At 36.5% G+C, this 19,611-nt stretch overlaps 1 protein-coding gene across 11 annotated transcripts in view; it reads right to left on the reverse strand.

Annotated features, from left to right (window-relative positions):
• Positions 1 to 19,611, reverse strand: part of VPS13A (vacuolar protein sorting 13 homolog A) — a 108,241-nt gene that overhangs the window by 37,911 nt on the left and 50,719 nt on the right. For all 11 annotated transcript variants that reach the window (XM_054651745.2, XM_077171810.1, XM_054651744.2 and 8 more), the window contains 12 exons: positions 14,352 to 14,476; positions 13,476 to 13,645; positions 12,580 to 12,800; positions 11,188 to 11,420; positions 8,140 to 8,232; positions 7,317 to 7,673; positions 6,478 to 6,579; positions 5,008 to 5,166; positions 4,628 to 4,889; positions 3,571 to 3,731; positions 2,398 to 2,501; positions 831 to 1,128 (listed from right to left, as the gene is read on the reverse strand). In XM_054651745.2, the coding sequence (XP_054507720.2) occupies positions 831 to 1,128; positions 2,398 to 2,501; positions 3,571 to 3,731; positions 4,628 to 4,889; positions 5,008 to 5,166; positions 6,478 to 6,579; positions 7,317 to 7,673; positions 8,140 to 8,232; positions 11,188 to 11,420; positions 12,580 to 12,800; positions 13,476 to 13,645; positions 14,352 to 14,476 (2,285 nt within the window). The remainder of the gene's footprint in view (positions 1 to 830; positions 1,129 to 2,397; positions 2,502 to 3,570; positions 3,732 to 4,627; positions 4,890 to 5,007; positions 5,167 to 6,477; positions 6,580 to 7,316; positions 7,674 to 8,139; positions 8,233 to 11,187; positions 11,421 to 12,579; positions 12,801 to 13,475; positions 13,646 to 14,351; positions 14,477 to 19,611) is intronic.

The raw sequence follows: 19,611 nt of genomic DNA on the forward strand, positions 1-19,611 counted from the left end.
TAAAAGACATACAGAGCTTGTTACTTCCACACATTTGGTATAAACTACAGTCTCCAGTCCTAGTAATTATTTATTTGTGATGAAGTTTTACTATTAGATTCTACTACTTGAGTTCAAATACTAAATATTAAGAACATCTGAAAAAAATCTGTCTCCCAACTGTATTTCCATTATCCTAAGCATCATCAATAAGGAGTGGGACACAATCCAGATCCATACAATGAAACCTACAGTGCTGAGGAATCTGTCTACACTGCATGTTTCAGGTATTTTACTCAAGCCTGTCTCTCATCTGGCACTGGAAAAATGCCTATTAACAGTCTAAGTGCTAATTGTTTAATTGTTTAAAAACCATTGTTTAATTTCATCTGGAAACAATTTGAAGTCCGGCAATAGGCTGCAATTCAAGCCAAAACCTGGCAAAAAGGCAGGCCTGAGAGGATTTGTTAAAAGCATGCTACTGCTGAAACACTGACTGCACATAAAATGCTACCATAGGGTGCTCCACCTGAGACGTTTTTCACAGAAAAAGCTGCACTATTTAATTAGGCTGAAGTTGCACTTGAGCGACTCTCACAGGGCTCAACTTTTACAGTGTTAAGTTTTCTTTTGCATATATATCTAAAGTATGGCTTAATAACACCACATTTCACATTCTGTGATATTTCAATTCTGGAAATACAGACTTTATTAGACTATATAAGACTTGCCTTTATAAGATCTTGCTTTAAAAATACTCCATCAGATCCCCTTTGTTCTAATCTCCATTTCAACCAGCTTTTACATTTTAAGTGGGAAACATCACTAAAATTCAAGCATTATACAATTACCTCTACAGAGTAAGTTATTTGGTAAGGAAGAAGATTGCGGAGAAGAACAGAAGGCCATAAATGAACAACATATGGAAAATCCCATTCGTCTTCTGCACCTAATGAAGTGGTCAATGCATCTTTTACAGGAACAATATTGATGATAAGTGAGTGGTTAGTTGACTTCACAGATTGGCATTTCCTTTGTAATAAACTGTCAACATTTTTCATAATTTCATCAAAAGTAATTCCTTCACACATATCAAATTCTCCACCCACTCCATTTTCATTGGCTAGTGGTTGCAAACTCAGTATGGATCTGTAAATGAAAACAGTTTTAAACACTTAACATGTGACTGAATATTTCAATTATAAAAAAGTACTATGCAACAGGGACATTCTAATATTATTTGTATTTAGGAAGATTTTTAGCAGTAGTTCATTCCCTGCCTCTATCTTGATTAAAGGAGGAACCAAATGATGGACTGGATCCCAGAATTTCATACTATTTTAACAGCTGAGTTTTTTTGTTCCATACCTCCACATGCTTCCCTTACAAAGAAAGGGTTATTGGAGATTCCTATGAAGAAACTACTGAATTTCCTTACACATGCTGTTCTGTTCCTGTTCCAAGCTAAAGGTCTGGATCAACAACTTACTCCTAAAACCAACGCGCAGAAAGTGCCCTTCTTTTCAGTCACATAAAGCACCACGTTAGTTCATGGATTATTTACACCCATGGCTTTTATAAGGCAATGGCTTTAATTTAATACAAGTGCTCTGAACAAAGATTTTTTTGTTTTAACACATTTCCTGACTGCCTAGTGGAACTCATCTGTGCAAGGAATCAGAACATCACTAAATTTTACACAGATGGTTAGATATATCAATGAATTAATGAATCTACAGTACAACATAAGTAATGAAAGACATATATAGCTTTCACTATTAAAAATGAGGAGAATGTTTGGGAGAAAACAGAAGGGAAAAGTCTCTGCAACCATGAAAAAAACCATCAAAGCAAACCTACCTACCTAAAACTTCATTACAGTTCAGCTAAAATTTACATTCAAACTCATTGCAGTTTTGTTATTAGCTTGTGATAATAACATAGCTATGCTATATGCCAAGTTTTTCTAAGGTTGATGAGGTTTTTTTACATCTTTGATAGAGTCTAAATGTACAGCTTTAAATCTCTTACTTCAGAAAAAATAAAAAAATCAAAAGAAGCCTTTTCAGAAAAAACAAAAAAGCTGCATTAATCACCAAACATCACCCACTAAGAAGTGTACCATGTGAATTGCAATCTGAGTTCCAAAAGTACATGAGCTCAGATTTTTAAAGTAACTTAGCTAATTTAACTTATTCATAAAAATTGATTTCAAAACCCTTCCAATTCAACAATGAAATAGCGCTCTGTTTAACTTATACTACATGCCCTGAAAAGATCCTACCTAACAATGACACCACAGTATTATTTCAGTATTAGGTAGCAAGTGTAAACAACTTTTTCAGCATAATTGTATAGATACAATAATCAAAAATGTATAGACATATTCTACAATAAGAGAAAAATACAATAAAGTACCTGTAAGAGGAAAAGGGTATGTTGAATTCATTTGCTGGTGAAGCAGTCCCTAAACATCTTCCTTCTTCAAAAACATTTAAAGGGATTGAAAAGTGATTCCTTATCTGTGTAAAATAAAAATCCAGCAACACACATTAGGAAAAACTGTAAAGACAAAGTATTTTGAGCTTAACAAAGCAAGTTTTGTTTTTCATCTTACCCATACACCATTCAAGGTTATTATTTCAGAAGAACTGTCTCTAAAACAGCAAATATTTTTAAATGACCTGGTTGTGTAGTTTAATGCTATATTTTATTTACGAAATAGATATGTTAACTGCAAAAAGCTTTTCAAGGAGAAACACAAGACTCTGAAAAACCATAGAAAAGTAAATTCCAACTATATGGTAACTTTCCAAACAGTTCTCTCCTAAAAATATAATAGATACAAGGTTCAAAAATCCATACAGTGGAAGTGTAAGGGAAGTCAGAAGTTTCAGGTTAAATCCTTAATGTCCATTCCAGGACACTTAGTTATCTTTCTTGCAATTTATTTATTTTTATTTATTTTAGGGTTAATTTAATGGCATTAATTAGTTCCTAGAAAAAAAAATTAGAATAGTAAATTTTGTTATTAACCAAGTCATGAACCATTTTGAGTAAAAAAAAGCAAGCAAAATGTAACAAGAACACTATCTCTATAGAACTGTAATATCTAATTTATCACTGTAGCTATAAACCATATAATGTCTATCAAAAATACTATGCAATCAAAGGACATATATACCTAAAGGTCTCACTTTTCAACTGACACTGTACTAAATCTGAAAATAACATATCAATACTACAGAATGGAGAAAATGAAATAACCTGACTGAAGGATAACTTGTGGAACCAAGGTAAGATTAAAAGAAGTTTGATTAGTTCATACAAAACAAATGGTTCGAGACCAAAATTACAGCCAGTATTAGTTAACTACTAATTAATTATCCTGATCCAAAGTCTGATTGATGTCTACCTGCATCCAGTCTATCTGTCACTTTGAAAATGGTTTTTATTCTTGAAAAATCAAACATAAAGAAAGTTATATGGACCATTCAGGGAAGTTTTAAAGTATGTTTTTTCAATGTTTATTTAAAGACTACAGGATTATTTTCATTCATTAAAAAATTAAATGGATGGATATATAATGACCTGAATAGGGGAACGTATAGTTATCATCTTGCTTCCTTCAACAGTGTCAATTTGACTGACGATGGACCTTTCAACACCTGATTCCTCGTGTCTCACTTTGTAAATACATCGACCCACTTTAGTCAACGGAATCTTTTCCACAGCAGAATGATTAAGGGGACCTAGAATTTAGAAGAAGAGACATGAAATGCTCAAAAGGAGCATAAAGAAAGAGTTGAAAGACAAAAATGTGTATTCAATAGAACTTTCTGTGTCATTCAACCTAAACAATAAAAAAACCACCCGCCTCATGAAAAAGTACAATCTTAATACACTGCCCTTGCAGTGTATTAAGGAAGTGTTACTAAGGAAACAGCAAACATTCTTTTCTTGCCACTAGGAAAAGAGTAAATGAGTCCATCACTCAAATATTTAAGTGGGTTTTGCTACTGCAAATAAAATTAGTGCCTCACAGGAAATGTTTACAAGATGTAATAGCTTATTAACAAGGTACAGGTATTATATTGTAAAAACAATTCATCATATGGTCAAGTTTGAAAAATTGCCAATTGCTACAATAAATCAATTTAAATTTTAAACAAATACATTAAAAATAGCTGAATTTTAATTTTAGCTTTATCTATGGTTGTTTAAAATTATTTAAAACAATCTTTTTTAAAAAACATCCATCTTAAGAGTAACTTCCAACTTAAGAGTAACTTAAGAATAAACACACATATATACAGAACTCAATTTTAAAACAAAAATTATTTTCAGCAGCTGTATCCTGCAATAAAATATAAATGCAAACAAATATCTGACTCAATAAATATTATTACATAAATAATTTATCACAGCAGAAAACCTATGCTGCAAAAATTAAGAAGTATGATTATATATATAACTTTAAGCTGTAAAGGCTAAAGCAGGATTTCAAATGCTGCCATGCATCTAGAATTCAAAGAGACACTCCTTTCATGTTATGTTGTCCTCCAAAATTTATTGACCTGTACAAGACACTGTATTAAGGATGATAAATATTTACAAAAATAGAAAACGTATGAACTTTGGAACTTACATATCTGAATGTAAAATCTCTTGCTACTCAGTGTTGTCATTGCTGTGAACTGGTCACTCTCACTTCTACTTCTGACAAAATCCATATTTAAACTCTCTTTGTCTTCTAAATGAAATATTTTTGATCCAAATTCAACATTAAGGACACTAAAGGAATCACTAGGCGAGACCGTGATGGGAACTCCTAAAGAATTTATTATTACAAATGGTGCTCGTTCTTTTTTGAAGATGTCTGAAGTTTGACTGGCTGCTTCAGCAAATGCCTAGAAAGCAAAGAATCAATACAAAACATAAACATACTGAGTAAGACTTCACCAAGATGATCTCTGCAAGTATTCATCTAGCAGTTCTAACATTACCTAGTTAAGAAATCTTTCTTACCGTGCCCAAGTTACTCAACATTTGCAGTCCTAACTTGGACAGTGTAATGTTGAGCTGGTCTTTTGAGGAAACATTTATTACTGTTTTATATTCTGGAACTTTGTAGTTCTCTTCTTCTTCATCATCTGATTCAAACAGCACTTTTTTAGCCTTCTTCATCTGAAAGGAGATGTTTAAAGAATTCTTATCTGACCACTCATTCTGTAGAAGAAAGTTTCACCTCAAGACTTTCTATGTCTCCCTTTCCCATTTCTATGTCCTGCCACAGTTTTCCTTTTTTGTTGTTTATGTTTTTATTCTTAAATAAAATCAAAGAGGGAGAGAAGAAGAAAAGAGACAGATTATATATTCAGGAAGTCAATGAAATTCAAGCAAGAGTAATGAAATTTATGATTATTCCAAAGTAAAGAAAATACATACTAACTACTAACATATGCAGTAAATACTGATAACATTCATCTTAACCTCTTGAGCAACACTTGTAAAATGTTACACATAATTGCCTTCCTAGTGTTAAAACAGTCTGCAAATTTAGTCTTTTTGTATTTCCGTAAATCAAATACCTATTTGTTTTCATTTAATTGAAAAAAAAAATAAAAAGCTCTGATGGAATATGTTTCTCTAGCCTTCAACACTTCCAGAAATTATGTATTTCCAAATGTTTTATTTCATATCAGGGTGAGGTGAGAAGACATGAGGTTTGACTCACTGTCTTCAACCTCTTTCCTGTACTATGTCTTGTACCTTTCTGGAAAATTGTTGGGGGTATTTCTAATAGCAGTTTCTTAACTGCAGTATCTCAGTCCACAGTCTTTATCCCTCTGAGGCTATCACTGTAGAAAGTTTTTGATAATGATAGTCCTAGGAAAAGGGTAGATCTTTGGTTCTGAGCAACCTCTCAGGTTAAAAATACTTGAACAATTTTGAAAAAATCAGGAAACAATGAAATGAAACAGTTAAGATGGAAGGAGGAAAATAAAAGGTACTTCCCATCGTTTGATAAAGCCTTATCTAGGTTGAGACCAGAATCTTGACTGTTTCCATGGAAGATGAAAATTAGGTGGTAAGAACACTACTCCCACAGTACTCTATGTGCTAATCAACAACTATCAGTTTTTCCAATACAGTTTTGTTATACTACTGTGGAACAAGAGCAGTGGCTTGTCTTTCCAAAATCACTGAATGCATCATTAGCATATGGCCTAATAGGACAAACTGATATAAAGCTGTTATGATTACCTTATGCAACTAGAATAAAATTTTGCAACTTGAAAGACAATATTTAACAGATCTGAGTGTCTGGATCTTTCCTCATATAAGAAGTGGTTTCATTTACTATTTGGGAAAAAACTCTCAGTAACCAACAAGGAACAAAATTGTTAGATGAGTCTCAGAAATGAAAGGTGGAGAGGATTTGTTTTTTTTAAGGTATCATAATGCGGTATCTGCACTCAGCTTTGTAAACTATACCTTGATTTCAAGAGTCCATGGCTTGAATAAGTCAGTCTTCTCAACTTCTAGTGGTTCAAGCAAAGGTTCCCACACACCAAACATCTCATTAAAATAATGCACCTATCAAAATCCAGAAAGCAGTTAGGAATTTACATAAAACTTAAATTAAAAATGCTCATTTACAGTATATTAATTATTTTGGTAATCTAAAAGATTCATAATCAGATTGCACTTTCAGCTGCTACCTTAAGATGAAACAAATGCATTAGAAAAATAAATGAGGCAGCTAAGTTTCTACTGCAAAGTCCTTTCAAATAAGTGATAAAAATTGTGCCACTTGAAACACAATTTTGGCTTAAATGGTAGGTGCACTGGAATTCAAAATCACTACAAATAAGGAAGAATGTACCTACAACAATCACTGAATTTTGTTACTAATTTCCAAATATGAGTCCATTTGGATGTTTTATGAACAAAACTGTTTTATAGAAACAACATATTCTACTGTAACATTAACTGAAGATTATTAGAGACTTTTAGCCAGCTGCCATTCCGACATTTAACAATGATGCAACAGGGCTCCAAGAACTTGCAAAGAGTCTAAATGTGAGGCTGCATAACACCAATTACTGTGCCCTTAATTAACATTACATCTAATGCATTAGATTTTCATTCTAACTTAGCTATCTTAACCCCTCATTCCCATCATGTTCCCACAACACATATTTGCAGGAGTTTAGTCACCAAATATATGGGTTATTTTTTTTTTTATTGTCTAAATAACTTGTATGTAAGATTTAGACAATAAGGTTTAGCATCCTAGGAAAACTTCTATTTCTTTATGTAGGATTCCTTACCTCTAGCTCGAGACGAGAATGTAGGTTGATTAGAGTACTCCAGTTCTTGACTTCTCCAACAAACGAGGACTTGGCTAAAAGCATTGGCACTGTTCTGTGCCCAACCCCAGCTTCAAGGGTTATAAAAACAGATTCTATATTAAGTTTCAATGACTCTCCTGTGGGAACCAGTTCAGTGTTAGGATTTTTATCTTCATTCTCATTAGTCTCTTCAAGAAACCACATTTTCAGATTTTTTATATCTTTCTTATTCCACAAGTCAGGAGGAATTTGACTAATCTCTTCTTTTGTTGGTTCTGTAGTTTGATAAAGGGCCGATGTAATAGTAATTACTGTGTTTATGATTATTGGTGAAACCTACAAATAAGAAATTGGAATAACTGGAAATGAGAATCTAGTACAGAAATAGCTAGATTCAGACACAAAAATATAGTAAGTATGTTAAAATAACAAAACACTTCCATCTTCTACAGGACTCTCATTCGAACATACTTCCCTTCCACAAGCAATAGTTCAATCTTTTCACATTTGCTATCCTTGCCTTATTTCCAGATGGAGGCTTTCTAAACTACTTCATTCAATGATTTAGCCAAACACTTCAAAACTTATCTCTGCACACCAGGCATTTTATAGAACACAGATTCAAAACTGAAGCATAGTGACACAGCTGTTTATTTTCAATTTTATTCATTTTGACATGCTCAACAGGTAGGTGACCCAATGAAGTACAGGAACAATTCCCCACTTCAGTCATTCCTGAAGCAACTTCACAGCCTGCTGAGTAGGAAGTAGAAAACTAAAAACATAATACAAGTCTACTTACTTCTATTGTTAGAGATTTAATGGTTAGATCAGCTGTTTGTGGATTAGTACCTGACTGTTTCATTTCAAAGAAGAAGTCACAAGGCTGCAATACCTATACAATAAAGTAAAAACACATGTCATATAGAGTGAAAAATATTTTTAGAAACTTACTTTGAAATCATACACATAAAAAATAAAGTTTTTTATGTTAATGAAAGGTTTTCTTCCTTTTTACTGAAAGAAAACTTACCCATATTTGGTTCTTCAAAATTAAGAGAAATCTGAACATTAGTAACATGATGAAAGAAAAAACAAGTATTCAGAAGCATCACCTCAGCCATTCTCAATCATTAAAGTCTGAAACGTCAACTACAATAAAATACATTACACTTCAGTAACTCCATTCTTAGGGTAAAGTCTTCTGATACCTTCAATACCCTGCACCATCATGTCTCTGACTTTTGAGGAAAACCCGTATGTCAGTTGCAATGCAGCAATGACACAGTTACAGTTTTCCTGAATAACAATACAGCCGTTTGAATCATAATCACTCAGTTCCAACTTTGTTTTGCAATCAGTCCCTGAATGTTTTCACTTCCCAAAGTTCACCAAATTAGAGGTATGCTATAAACAAAACCAGTGCAATGTTATTAATAGAGGACTCAGAGGCAATTAGACTATACTGACACTGTGCAGACAGGAAAATTTGCTCTCAAATCCCCATCTGAGATGGTCAGCCTTTCAAAAAACTAAAATTTCAAACCATATTGATGCAGCAATCTTTTCCAACATCTCTGTCCATATCTGAATCAGATGCTGGAGGCATAGATATACCCTGAATTAGTCTGACCACACTTTTCCCAAATAAGTTTGATCTAACAGAAGTTTTGTCCATAACATTGTTTTTTACCCTATTGCTCAAATTACCTTTTTTTCTTACTCTATATTACATTCAGGAATGAAAAATTACAGATTTCTCTTTAGACCAACACACATATGAGAAATACACAAAAAAATCCTCATCATTCATGCTATTTTAAATCTAGAGGTTAGTTTCCCTATTTGGCATTTGGACATGACACTTAGGGATATGGTTTAGAGGTCACTATGGTAGTGCTGGGTTGACAGTTTGACCAAACGATCCTGAAGGTCTCTTTCAGTTTTGAGGATTTTGTCATCAAAAGGATGAATTCATCCAACCTAATTACTTTCTGTCTTAGGTTACAATATAAGATGTACCCAAAAGTATATACTCTATCACCATCTTCATAAGCTGTTAAAACCAGGTGGGGCAGTGTTTTTTATCTCCTCCACAACTCATCCCTCTGGGGCGGAGGGCGGGGGGGACAGATATATTCTGCTAATGGGCCATCAAGCCTCATTGCATGACTGATAAAATTACATCGTCCCACTGTGAGATGCTGTGCCCAAATGGCTACTGGATTCCCAGAGGACAAGAGCTCCATAGCCACCACTGGACCTTCAGAGGAAGATCAAACCCTTCTACAGAATCACTGCCTTCAACAGAACCACATCTGACACTTAACAGGATTGCAGCCACCAATTAATCAGACTGCTACCAATACCCTAACAGGGTGTCAGATTGTATTCTGACTCTATCAGTGCTTCTGTATTATTAAATGTGTTTTAATTCTCCTATTAAATTGTATTTCTGACTTGGGATCTCCCGCTGGTTTGCTTCGAAACTAGTATACTTTCCCAGAGTAAAATTAGATTGTTTACAGAAAAGCCTGGGTTCAGAGGTTTGCTTACACACACTTTCAAAAGGAGCAGTTATGCTCCTACCTGCAGGTAATATGTAGGTTTTTTTGGTGGTTTTTTTGACTTTTCTGAAGAACTTTCTGAATCTTTCAAGGAAGGTATTAAGCACTGAAACTAGTGTCCTCTGAAGTATTTTTCCCTATCTATAACACAAGCATCCTGTCAGATTCAGGTCTTTTTCCCTGTTTCTACAGTCTAAGATAAGAGATTCCATCAGAAGATATTCCCGTAAGAGGGAAAATTTCATGTCCAATAGCTTTCTACAAAGAAAGTAACATTTATGCCACATTTGCTTGCCACAAAATCAGAAGTCGAACAATTTTGCATTGTGGCTATCAATGCTAGTGCGTCACTTTCGAAATGACTAGATAAACATTTTAGTGGAATACAGACTGTGTAAACCCAAGGAAGTAAACTGAGGTGCTATGATTCTACCTGAAACTCAGATGAAAAGGAAGATCCATTTCTTTCTGCTTACAGCTTTGGTCTTTCCTACATCACTCCATAAGTAAGCAGGCATTACAGAGAGCTGAAAAGTTTTGCTCTTCAAAATTCATCTGTGGTCTGAGAACACGGATAACTGTTGTATATACAGCCAATTTGAATTTTTTCTTTAATGCAATGATATCATCACAGAGTTAACTGAGGAACAGTCTGTTGTAGAGGCAGGAAAGCTGTAAGAAGCTCCAGGAGTCAGTGCGACTTTCAACTGGTCAGTAACTAACAAGTCTGATTCTGTTGCCAAATATAAATAGGCAGCTTTACTATAACAGATCTATAGACCTAAACATAAAGGAATTTATGAACAGCATACAATAAGTAAATGATATCTGAATATGCGCTTCCCTTTTTTTTTTCTGACACTGTTATTCTCTTACATATTCTCTTTAACACAAAGTTTTAGACTGATTGCACTCCAAATTTATTATATGGCATTTGACATAGCATATGCTTGCAAAATTCTATTTATTTGGCTTACATGTGATATGAAAGATAACATTATACTCCTTGGGGCTCTGCATTGTAGCTTGTCATACAAAGCAAACCCCAATGCCACAGATCAAGATGATGCTTTAGGCATATCAGACAAAAGAGAATAAAATCAACAAAATGTTAGCCACAAAATTTTACTCCTACTGTAAATCTCTAGTACTATATTGTAGTATACATTTTAATAATGAACATTGCAGAAGTTATCTGTAATCTGTAATCTGTAATTTTAGTTATACAGCACCTTTTAAGTTACACAGCACCTTTTAAATACACAGCATGGTTGCAAACTCACCGTAGTAATGCTCCCTTTCCTTTCTTCTGGAAGAAATGGGCATGCTTTCATCTGTATTTCTCTAACAGCAGCTGTCATGTTGTACCTTTCAGGGCTATTTTTAATGAAGACCTCACACTGTGTTGTAACCACCAATGCAGGAGCATCACTTCTTGTTAAATCAGCCACAAACACAATCTCTGGATTTTTAACAACAATGTTCATTTCCATTGAAGATACAGGCTGCACAGATGCTTCAGAAAAATAAATAACATTAGTTTAATTGTTCAAAGATTAAATCTCAATTATTTTCTTGTTGATTTAATTATTCATATAATTATTTTTTATAATTAATAACAATAATTACAATAATTATTTAATTCTTGTAACTTATAGGGAGGCACTGACTACTCAGGGGTAAGACCTAGCATGACTAGTGTTAGCAAATCTGTAGATCCCTGCAACTGACATTTCTAGCCTCTTCATAGCAGACACAAAACCACTTAATATCTAATTACTCTTGGATACAACAGAAGACTCCACAAAGTTTCTCTGTCAAAATGAAAAGGATAACCACTGTTGAATGAAAATGACAAGTATCACCACTGTTACTATCTCTGACATTAACAAATGTATAGCTTCACTCCATACCTACATCTGCCAACTCTGATAAGAGTTTTACAAAAATGCTGGGCACATTTTCTGCTCTCTGGAGTAGCAAATGCTCATTTTCCCACAGGAGAATAATGCAGCATTATTGATGCCTAATGTAAACACTTGCAATAAAAATACACTTTCATATGAGACTTCCTTTCTGTTCAGACTTTGATCATCAGCAAATAATCACAAAAGACCTGGCTGAGAGGGACACAACTACAATATTTAGAGCACAGGAAAACACCACCAAAGAACCAGAGCTCTTTGGTCTCTGATGACAACTATCTGAGCCTGGAAGCATAAAAAGAATATTTTCTGCTCTGATGCTCTAATGGACCAATTTTTGTTGTCAGGTACTCAAGCTAAAAATCTGTTTTCTGATGTAGGAAGAAATGCACATCACTGGACAACTGAAATGACATTTCTAGGCAGCAGCATCAGGCAGGCCAATTCCACATGTAAGCACAATATATATAATATGCTCCTCTATTAATCCCATTTTATTTTAAACATACATTCTTAGGTATCCTCTTTCTCTAGTAAGACAAGACTTCATTTGGAAAGAAATACTAAAGGTCATTAATCGTTTCCATGATGCAAAGAAAGCAATATCAATGGTTACAAGCCGTTCTATACATATAAACATAGGAAATAGCATAAAAAGAGTACTGTATTTTTTACGTATTACAATATCAAAACTGAGTTGATATTCAAATGCAGATTTTAAACTATTTCAAGGTGTATACTGGCATATACCTTGGTCCTTTGCAGGTAATGACTGCTGTTTGAGATTTCTTTGTGCAGCACTTTCTGCATTAGCCTTTAGAAATATATCTGCTACAGTAAGTAGAAACTCCATGCTTGCACAAAGGTATATCTCTTGAACAATAACATCAAGAGCAGTGCCATCTCTCCCCTGTTTGTAGTTTACATCCACCATAACTTTCTTTTCAAATCCATGTTTCATTTCCACCATTCTGAAACACAATTAAGGAAGCATTTAAGGAAACAATAAAAAGCCAGCCACAAATACTGAAAAACACTCAAGATTCTCATTCCAGATGCAATACATTAAGAAGACAGAATTTAAAAAGCAATGCAAATAATTTTAGAACATGACTGATAAAAACAGCAGCACTAAATTTTTGTAACTTTAAAACTAACTGGAATCCCATACTGGTAACTAAATTAACAAGATAATTGGTAAATAAGGTAAATAATAACTGGTAAATAATTTAACAAGACAAACCATCATATTTCCTTTACATATCACAAGTATGCATGTAAGTATGTATGTATGTATGTAGGTTTACATATCAAAAGCACTACATTTTACTGAAGTTTGTTACTATTTATGAAACATCATCTCAGTCTTACTTAAAACTTCATTAAAGTGGAAAGTGGAATTGTTTTCTATGCACATTTGTTAAATTTATATTTAAAGTTCAGTTTATTTCATTTTTTGTATCTAGCACTGGTCTCTCATAAAGACGTGGAACAAAAGGCATGTGAAACACATACATGCACAGAAATAAGTACTTTATGAACTCCTACACTAAAACAACTGCAGTTTTAACAGAATACTAATGAAATGTAAACATTATGAACTCTGTCTAACTCCAATAAACAGTAAATTATGTAAAATTACAGACCTTGGTGTAGCCTTCTGGATGGACTGTCTTTTATCATCTAATGTACAGTTTGCCAGTTTGACTGAAGCATTCATTGAACCATCTGATAGCATTTTCAGAGCAGCTGACATGAGAACTAATTTAAACTCTGCAAGCTTCAAAAGGTCATCTCTCTGATCCAAACTGTTAACCTGTTTAAATGAAACATTTGTAGATTTCATTATGGGTAGCAAAAATAATAAATAGGTGTGATATACATTTTTACTTTAACTGATGATATTTTCAAAAATAATAAATTAAATAAACCCACTAATAATTCAAAATGTTGGGATCTTTAGCTTGACAACCACAACCACATACAAGACGAAATTTTCAAAATGCAAAGCTTTACCCTTCTATCATCTTTCTAAAGCAAGTTAACATAAGTGAGAGACCTACGTTTACAATAACTTACAAACTTTTAGTCAGAAATCTAGTGACAAGTTTTGTAAGTTTAAACCAAGATGAATATAAATATATTCCTATTGACAAATTTAAGAATCATTCTCCACCATTTTGTGTGTGTCCATGTACCCATCTCTACATGTAATTAATTAATATATTTCATTCCTCTGCATATTTTTCTTCCCAAACTATATTTTAAATTAATAGAAATTTTCATCAGATTTTTAGTCAGATGACAGAAGATGCCACCTATTACATACTACCATTCTATTTCCTGTAGTATCTGCCAAGAAATTTAGATAAAATAGCTGTTCTCTCATTTCCATCACATTTGTTATTATTGCTAGAATACACTTTCTCTGTCATAAATTAAGCTATTCTTGTTCAGAATTTCGAGGACTCTAAGCAATCTTAAAGGTGCTGATTACTCTTTGTAACCAAAATTATATTTACCTGTTTTGGATTTGGACTATACAACACTAAAGTCAGAGAGTCAAATCTGAAGTCCAGTTTTAGTGTTGTTTTTATTTTCATAGGTGAATGCAATTCCACCACAGCTGATGTCACAACAGTTACACCTTTTAGGAATCAAAAAAATGGTTAATATTTAGAAAATTACCTGACTGCAAATAAGGAAAAAAACACAACAAAATATCGTCGCTTAAGACCATAAAGACAGCAACTTAGCTTTTTCTCCACATGTAAATCCACTCACACTTAGCATATGTTTATCATACTTTATGTAACTACTTTTGGCAAAATCACACATTTTAGAATATAAAATTTATATTCACCCCTTATGTATTCAACATGAGATTTTTACCATCTTTAAAACTCAAATGTACAACTTCCAGTTAACACTACTGTGTGCGAGAGTGCTACAAAGAATACAAATTTACTTTCCTCCTCATTTGTTCATCTGCCCCATTGTTGCTGGTTTTCATGTGTAATAAAGGAGTTCAACAAAAGATGGCTTTCTTTACTTGCTTTTCTTTCTACTGTGTGCTGAGTCGATGGGCAGTGACATGTATCAAATAAGAACAACTTTCAGGGGTGTCATCATTACAAAAGACAAACAGATCTAAATCAGGACAGCAAGGAAACCACCATATAAAGGAAAGAGAGTAAAATGGTAGCTTTCCAAAGTTGGGATGTTAACAAATGCAGTTAAGAGACTCTTAAGTGCTGCCTTGCATTATGGTCAGGGTAACAAGACCTTTACATTACATGTCATGCTCCAAAACTCACTTCAGTGGCTCACTTGCCCCTATTCATTATTATTACTGTCAGATATTGCTCAAACCACAATGTCAAGATAATAGGTCCAATAACAGCCAACCAACCTCATCAGCTAAGGAGGTATTTAGTGACAGCAACAAGAAGAGCAGCATCAGCGGCTACAGCTGGCACGGCAAAATACCTCAAAGAGCCTGGCAGGCTCTTGAGTCAGGGAAACCTGAGATGGGAGACCTGGCAGGGCCCAGGAGCTCTCCTAAGTGAGGCCTACATGGTGAGAGCCTCTTGTCATCAGACAGAGGGAGGGGATCTAAAAGACAAGTGGTAAATGGAAATAGGTGCCTGCTGGGGGCAACAGGAGAATCATCTCCTTTGCCTTCACAGGTAACCTTAGGAAATAGGTATGAGGCTCCAGAATCTGAAGGTGAAGTAAATGATAGTGAAGGTGAAGGTCTACCTGAGGAGTTGCCCAAGCAAGTCAGTCAACCAAACACATCACAATTTCAGGTTAAGAAAGAGAGAAAGAAAAGTAATTGTTGCAACTCTCTTCTGAGAGGAACTGAGGGCCCTGCATGCCAGCTGGACCCATCCCACAGGTCTGCTTGCCTTCCTGGGACTCAGGTAAGAGGTACTACCAAGAGGCGGGATCTTGGACACAAGTTGTGTTCTCTTCTGTTCTGTCAAGTAAATCAAGCAGATGAATACCTTGGTAATGCAATTCTGTGTTACCATCAGAATTTTGGTTTTGCTCATCATTGGTCAGGCTATAGAACACTGAGCCTGCTGGCACCAAACAGGGTTCTCCTGTCTCAGAGGGGAAAAGGGCTTTAGCTCAGGAATTAGCAGGGCTTGTTGAGAGAGCTTTAAGCTAGATTTGAAGAGAAATGAGGAGAGGGCCAGGCTTGACAGAGATAAGGTGTGGGAAGGGGAGAACTACAGTGACCACTCAAGCAGCAAAAGGAGGCTTAAGAGAGAATACATTCAGTGAATATAAGCATCCGAAGACATAACCACAAGACAGACTAGGGGGCATCCCTTTGCATAATCAAATACTTCTATAATGTACCTGTGCACTAATGCACACAGTATGGAAAACAAACAGGAGGAACGAGAAGTGCAGTCAAAGGACTTAGACCTAATTGCTATTACACAGATGTGGTGGGATAACTCACATGACTGGAATGTTGTTATGAAGGGCAATATTCTGTTTAGGAAAAACATTCTATGTGAGCAAACACCCAGAATGTATCAAGCTCTCTCTTGTGGTGGATGACGAGCAAGTCAAAAGCTTATGGGTCAGGATAAAAGGGCACACCAATAGGGATGACACTGTTGTGGGTGTTTGCTACGGGCCACCTGAGCAGGAGAAAGAAGTGGATGAGGCCTTTGACATGCAGCACAAAGCAGCCTCAGAAACACAAACCCTGGTTCCACTCTAACTACCCTGACATCTGCTGCAGAGCCATCACTCTGAAGCACGAACAGCCCAGCAGGTTGCTCAAAAGCATTGATCACAGCTCCCTGTCACGGATAGTGGAGGATCCCACAAGGAATGTCGTAGCTGTTTGACGTCACACTAACCAGCAGGGAAGGCCTTGTGGGGGATGTGAAGGTTGGGGGCAGCCTTGGCTGGATAGTGATCATGAGATTGTGGAGTTCCAAATTGGGTGAGGAATGAACAAGGCAGCAAGTAAGAGTGCAACCATGGACTTCAGAAGAAATAACTTCAGCCACTTCAGAGAATTCTCTTGGAAGAATCTGTGGGAACAGGCCCTCAAAAGCAGGGGCTGTTCCCCTAAGCAGGGGGGAACAGCAGGGGCTGTTCCCCTAAGAATCACTTCCTCCAGGCTCAAGAACTGGCATCCCAATGCAGGCCAGTGAGCAAGAAATCAGGCAAAGGGGCAAGAGACCTCCATAGATGAATGAGGAGCTTCTGCCACTACTCACACATAAGTAGAAAATACATTGGAGATGTAAGTGAGGTAAAGCTACTTGGAATGCATATAGAGGGCCCTGACGGGATACATTTATGAATGCTGAGAAAGCTGACTGCACACATTCATTTTTGAAAGGCTGTGGTGATTAGGAATGATGCCTCAGGACTAGAAGGAACCAAACATCATCCCAGTCTTCAAACAGGGCAATGGAGGAGAACCCACGGAACTACCAGCCAGACAGCCTCACTTCAATCCCTGCAAAGGTGATGGAGTGCTGCATTCTGGAGGCCATCTCTTCTATGCCCATGAAAGACAAAAAGTCTGCATGGATTCACCTAAGGGGAATCATGCTTGACCAACATGATGTCTTCTATAACTACCTGGATGGATGAGGTAAGAGCAGTGGTTATTGTCTACCTTGACTCCAACAAGGCTTTAAATAATGCCTCTCACAACATCCTCACTGGCAAACTTGCAAGTGCTGCCTGGATCAGTGGATGGTGAGATGGACAGAGCAGAAAGTCATGGACAGGAAGTTCCAAACAGAACTTCTTTACTGTGCAGATTACCACACACTGGCACAGATTTCCCAAAGAGGTTGTAGAGTCTCCCTCACTGGAGATATTTAAGAACTGCCTGGACACAATCCAGTGCCATGTGCTCTGGGACTCTACATGAGCAAGGGGGTTGGACCAGATGACCTGCTGTGGTCTCTTCCAACATGAACCATTCTGTCATTCTGTGAGATCCTCTACACTGATTCAGTAGAGGATTATTACCCAGTAGAGGATTATTACCCCTGATTATTACCCACTTCTGTTTGTACAGGTTGGCAATTAGAAGGTTGAGGAAAAAAGTCCTACAGCAATTGGAAAGGACTTCAGGATGACTGGTTGAAGGCACAGGAGCAGAAGGTGGTGTTTTCCTTGATCCCATCGGTAGCAGGGAAGAATGCTGAAATGAACAGGAGAACCCCCCCGATGAACACAATGCTTGAAGGCTGGTGAGATCAGTGGAATTTTCTTTTTTTGACCATGAGGCAACTGATGTAATACCAGGACTGCTGGGGACAGATGAGGTTCATTTGTCTCAAAGGGGGAAAACAATTCTTGCCCATGAGTTGGCATGAGTTAAGAGGACTTTAAACTAGGTTTGCAGGGGGGTGGGAAAAAGACCAAGCTCACTTAAGATGAGCCTGGGGGTAGGATGCCAGGGTTAGGAGTAAAATCAGTAGCCCAGCTGAAGTGCAACTACACCAATGCACACAATATAGGTAACAAACAGGAGGAGCTGGAGGCCACTGTGCAGCAGGAAAGCAATGACAGAAATGTGGTGGGATGAGCAGAGTGCTGCACTGGATGGCTACAAGCTCTTCAGAAGGGACAGGAAAGGAAGGAGAGGTGTGGGGAGACTCTGTACAGTAGGAAGTGTTTTGAGTGTACAGAGCTCAAGGCTAGCAATGAGAAGGTTGAGTGCCTATGGGTGACAATCAGGGGAAGGCTGAAAAGGCAGATATCCTGGTGGGAGTCTGTTATAGACCACCCAACCAGGATGAGGAGGTGGATGAACTACTCTATGATGTGATGCTGATGTTTCATGATTGTCAGCCCTTGTTCTTGTGACCTGCCAGATGTCTGCTGGAATTCAACACCAGAGAGGAGGCAGTCTAGGAGATTCCTGGAGTATGTGAAGATAACTTCTCAACACAGCTGAGAAGTGAGCCTACCAGGGGAGCTACCCTGCTGGATCTGCTGCTTGCAAACAGAGAAGGGCTGGTGGGAGATGTTGTGGTTGGAGCCATCTTGAGCACAGAAGCCATGACACAACAGTTTTCAATACAAAACAAAATGTGTCAACAAAATTTGGACTTCTGGAGGGCAGACTTTTAGGACACTGGTTCAGACAGTCCCTTGGCAATAAGCCCTTAAAACAAAAGGGGTCCACGAAGTCTAGATGTAGTTTAAGAATGAAATCTTATAGGCACAGGACCAGACTGTCTCTATGGGCTGGCCTGGCTGAATAGGGAGGAACTCAGGGGAAAAAATGAGACTTTTGGAAGAAGAAGCAGGCAATTGGAAGAAAAGTACAAGGATGCTGTTACGTTGCACAGAGAAAATTAGCAAGGTTAAAACTCAGCTAGATCTCAATCTGACCATTGCTGTGAAGGAAAATAAATACAAATAAATATATATAAATGTATATATATAAATGTTTTTATAAATATGTTAACAACAAAGAGCAGGCAAAGGAATAATCTCCACCCTTCACTGGATGTGGAGGAGTACCCTGTCACCAAGGATGAGGAAAAGGCTGAGGTACTTCATGCCTTCTTCACCTCAGTCTTTAAGAGTGAAAATGGTTATTCTCTGGGCAACTGGCCACCTGTGCTGGTAGACAGGGTCAGAGAGTAGAAGAAACCTGCTCCAATCCATGAGGAAATAATTAGTGACTGCTGTGGCACTCAGGTGTTCACAATTCTATAGGACCAAACAAGATTCAACCTAGGGTGATGATGGAGTTGGCAGGGGGCTCACCAAGGC

This window comes from Agelaius phoeniceus, chromosome Z (assembly GCF_051311805.1).
Source record: "Agelaius phoeniceus isolate bAgePho1 chromosome Z, bAgePho1.hap1, whole genome shotgun sequence".
NCBI classification, from domain to species: Eukaryota; Metazoa; Chordata; class Aves; order Passeriformes; family Icteridae; genus Agelaius; species Agelaius phoeniceus.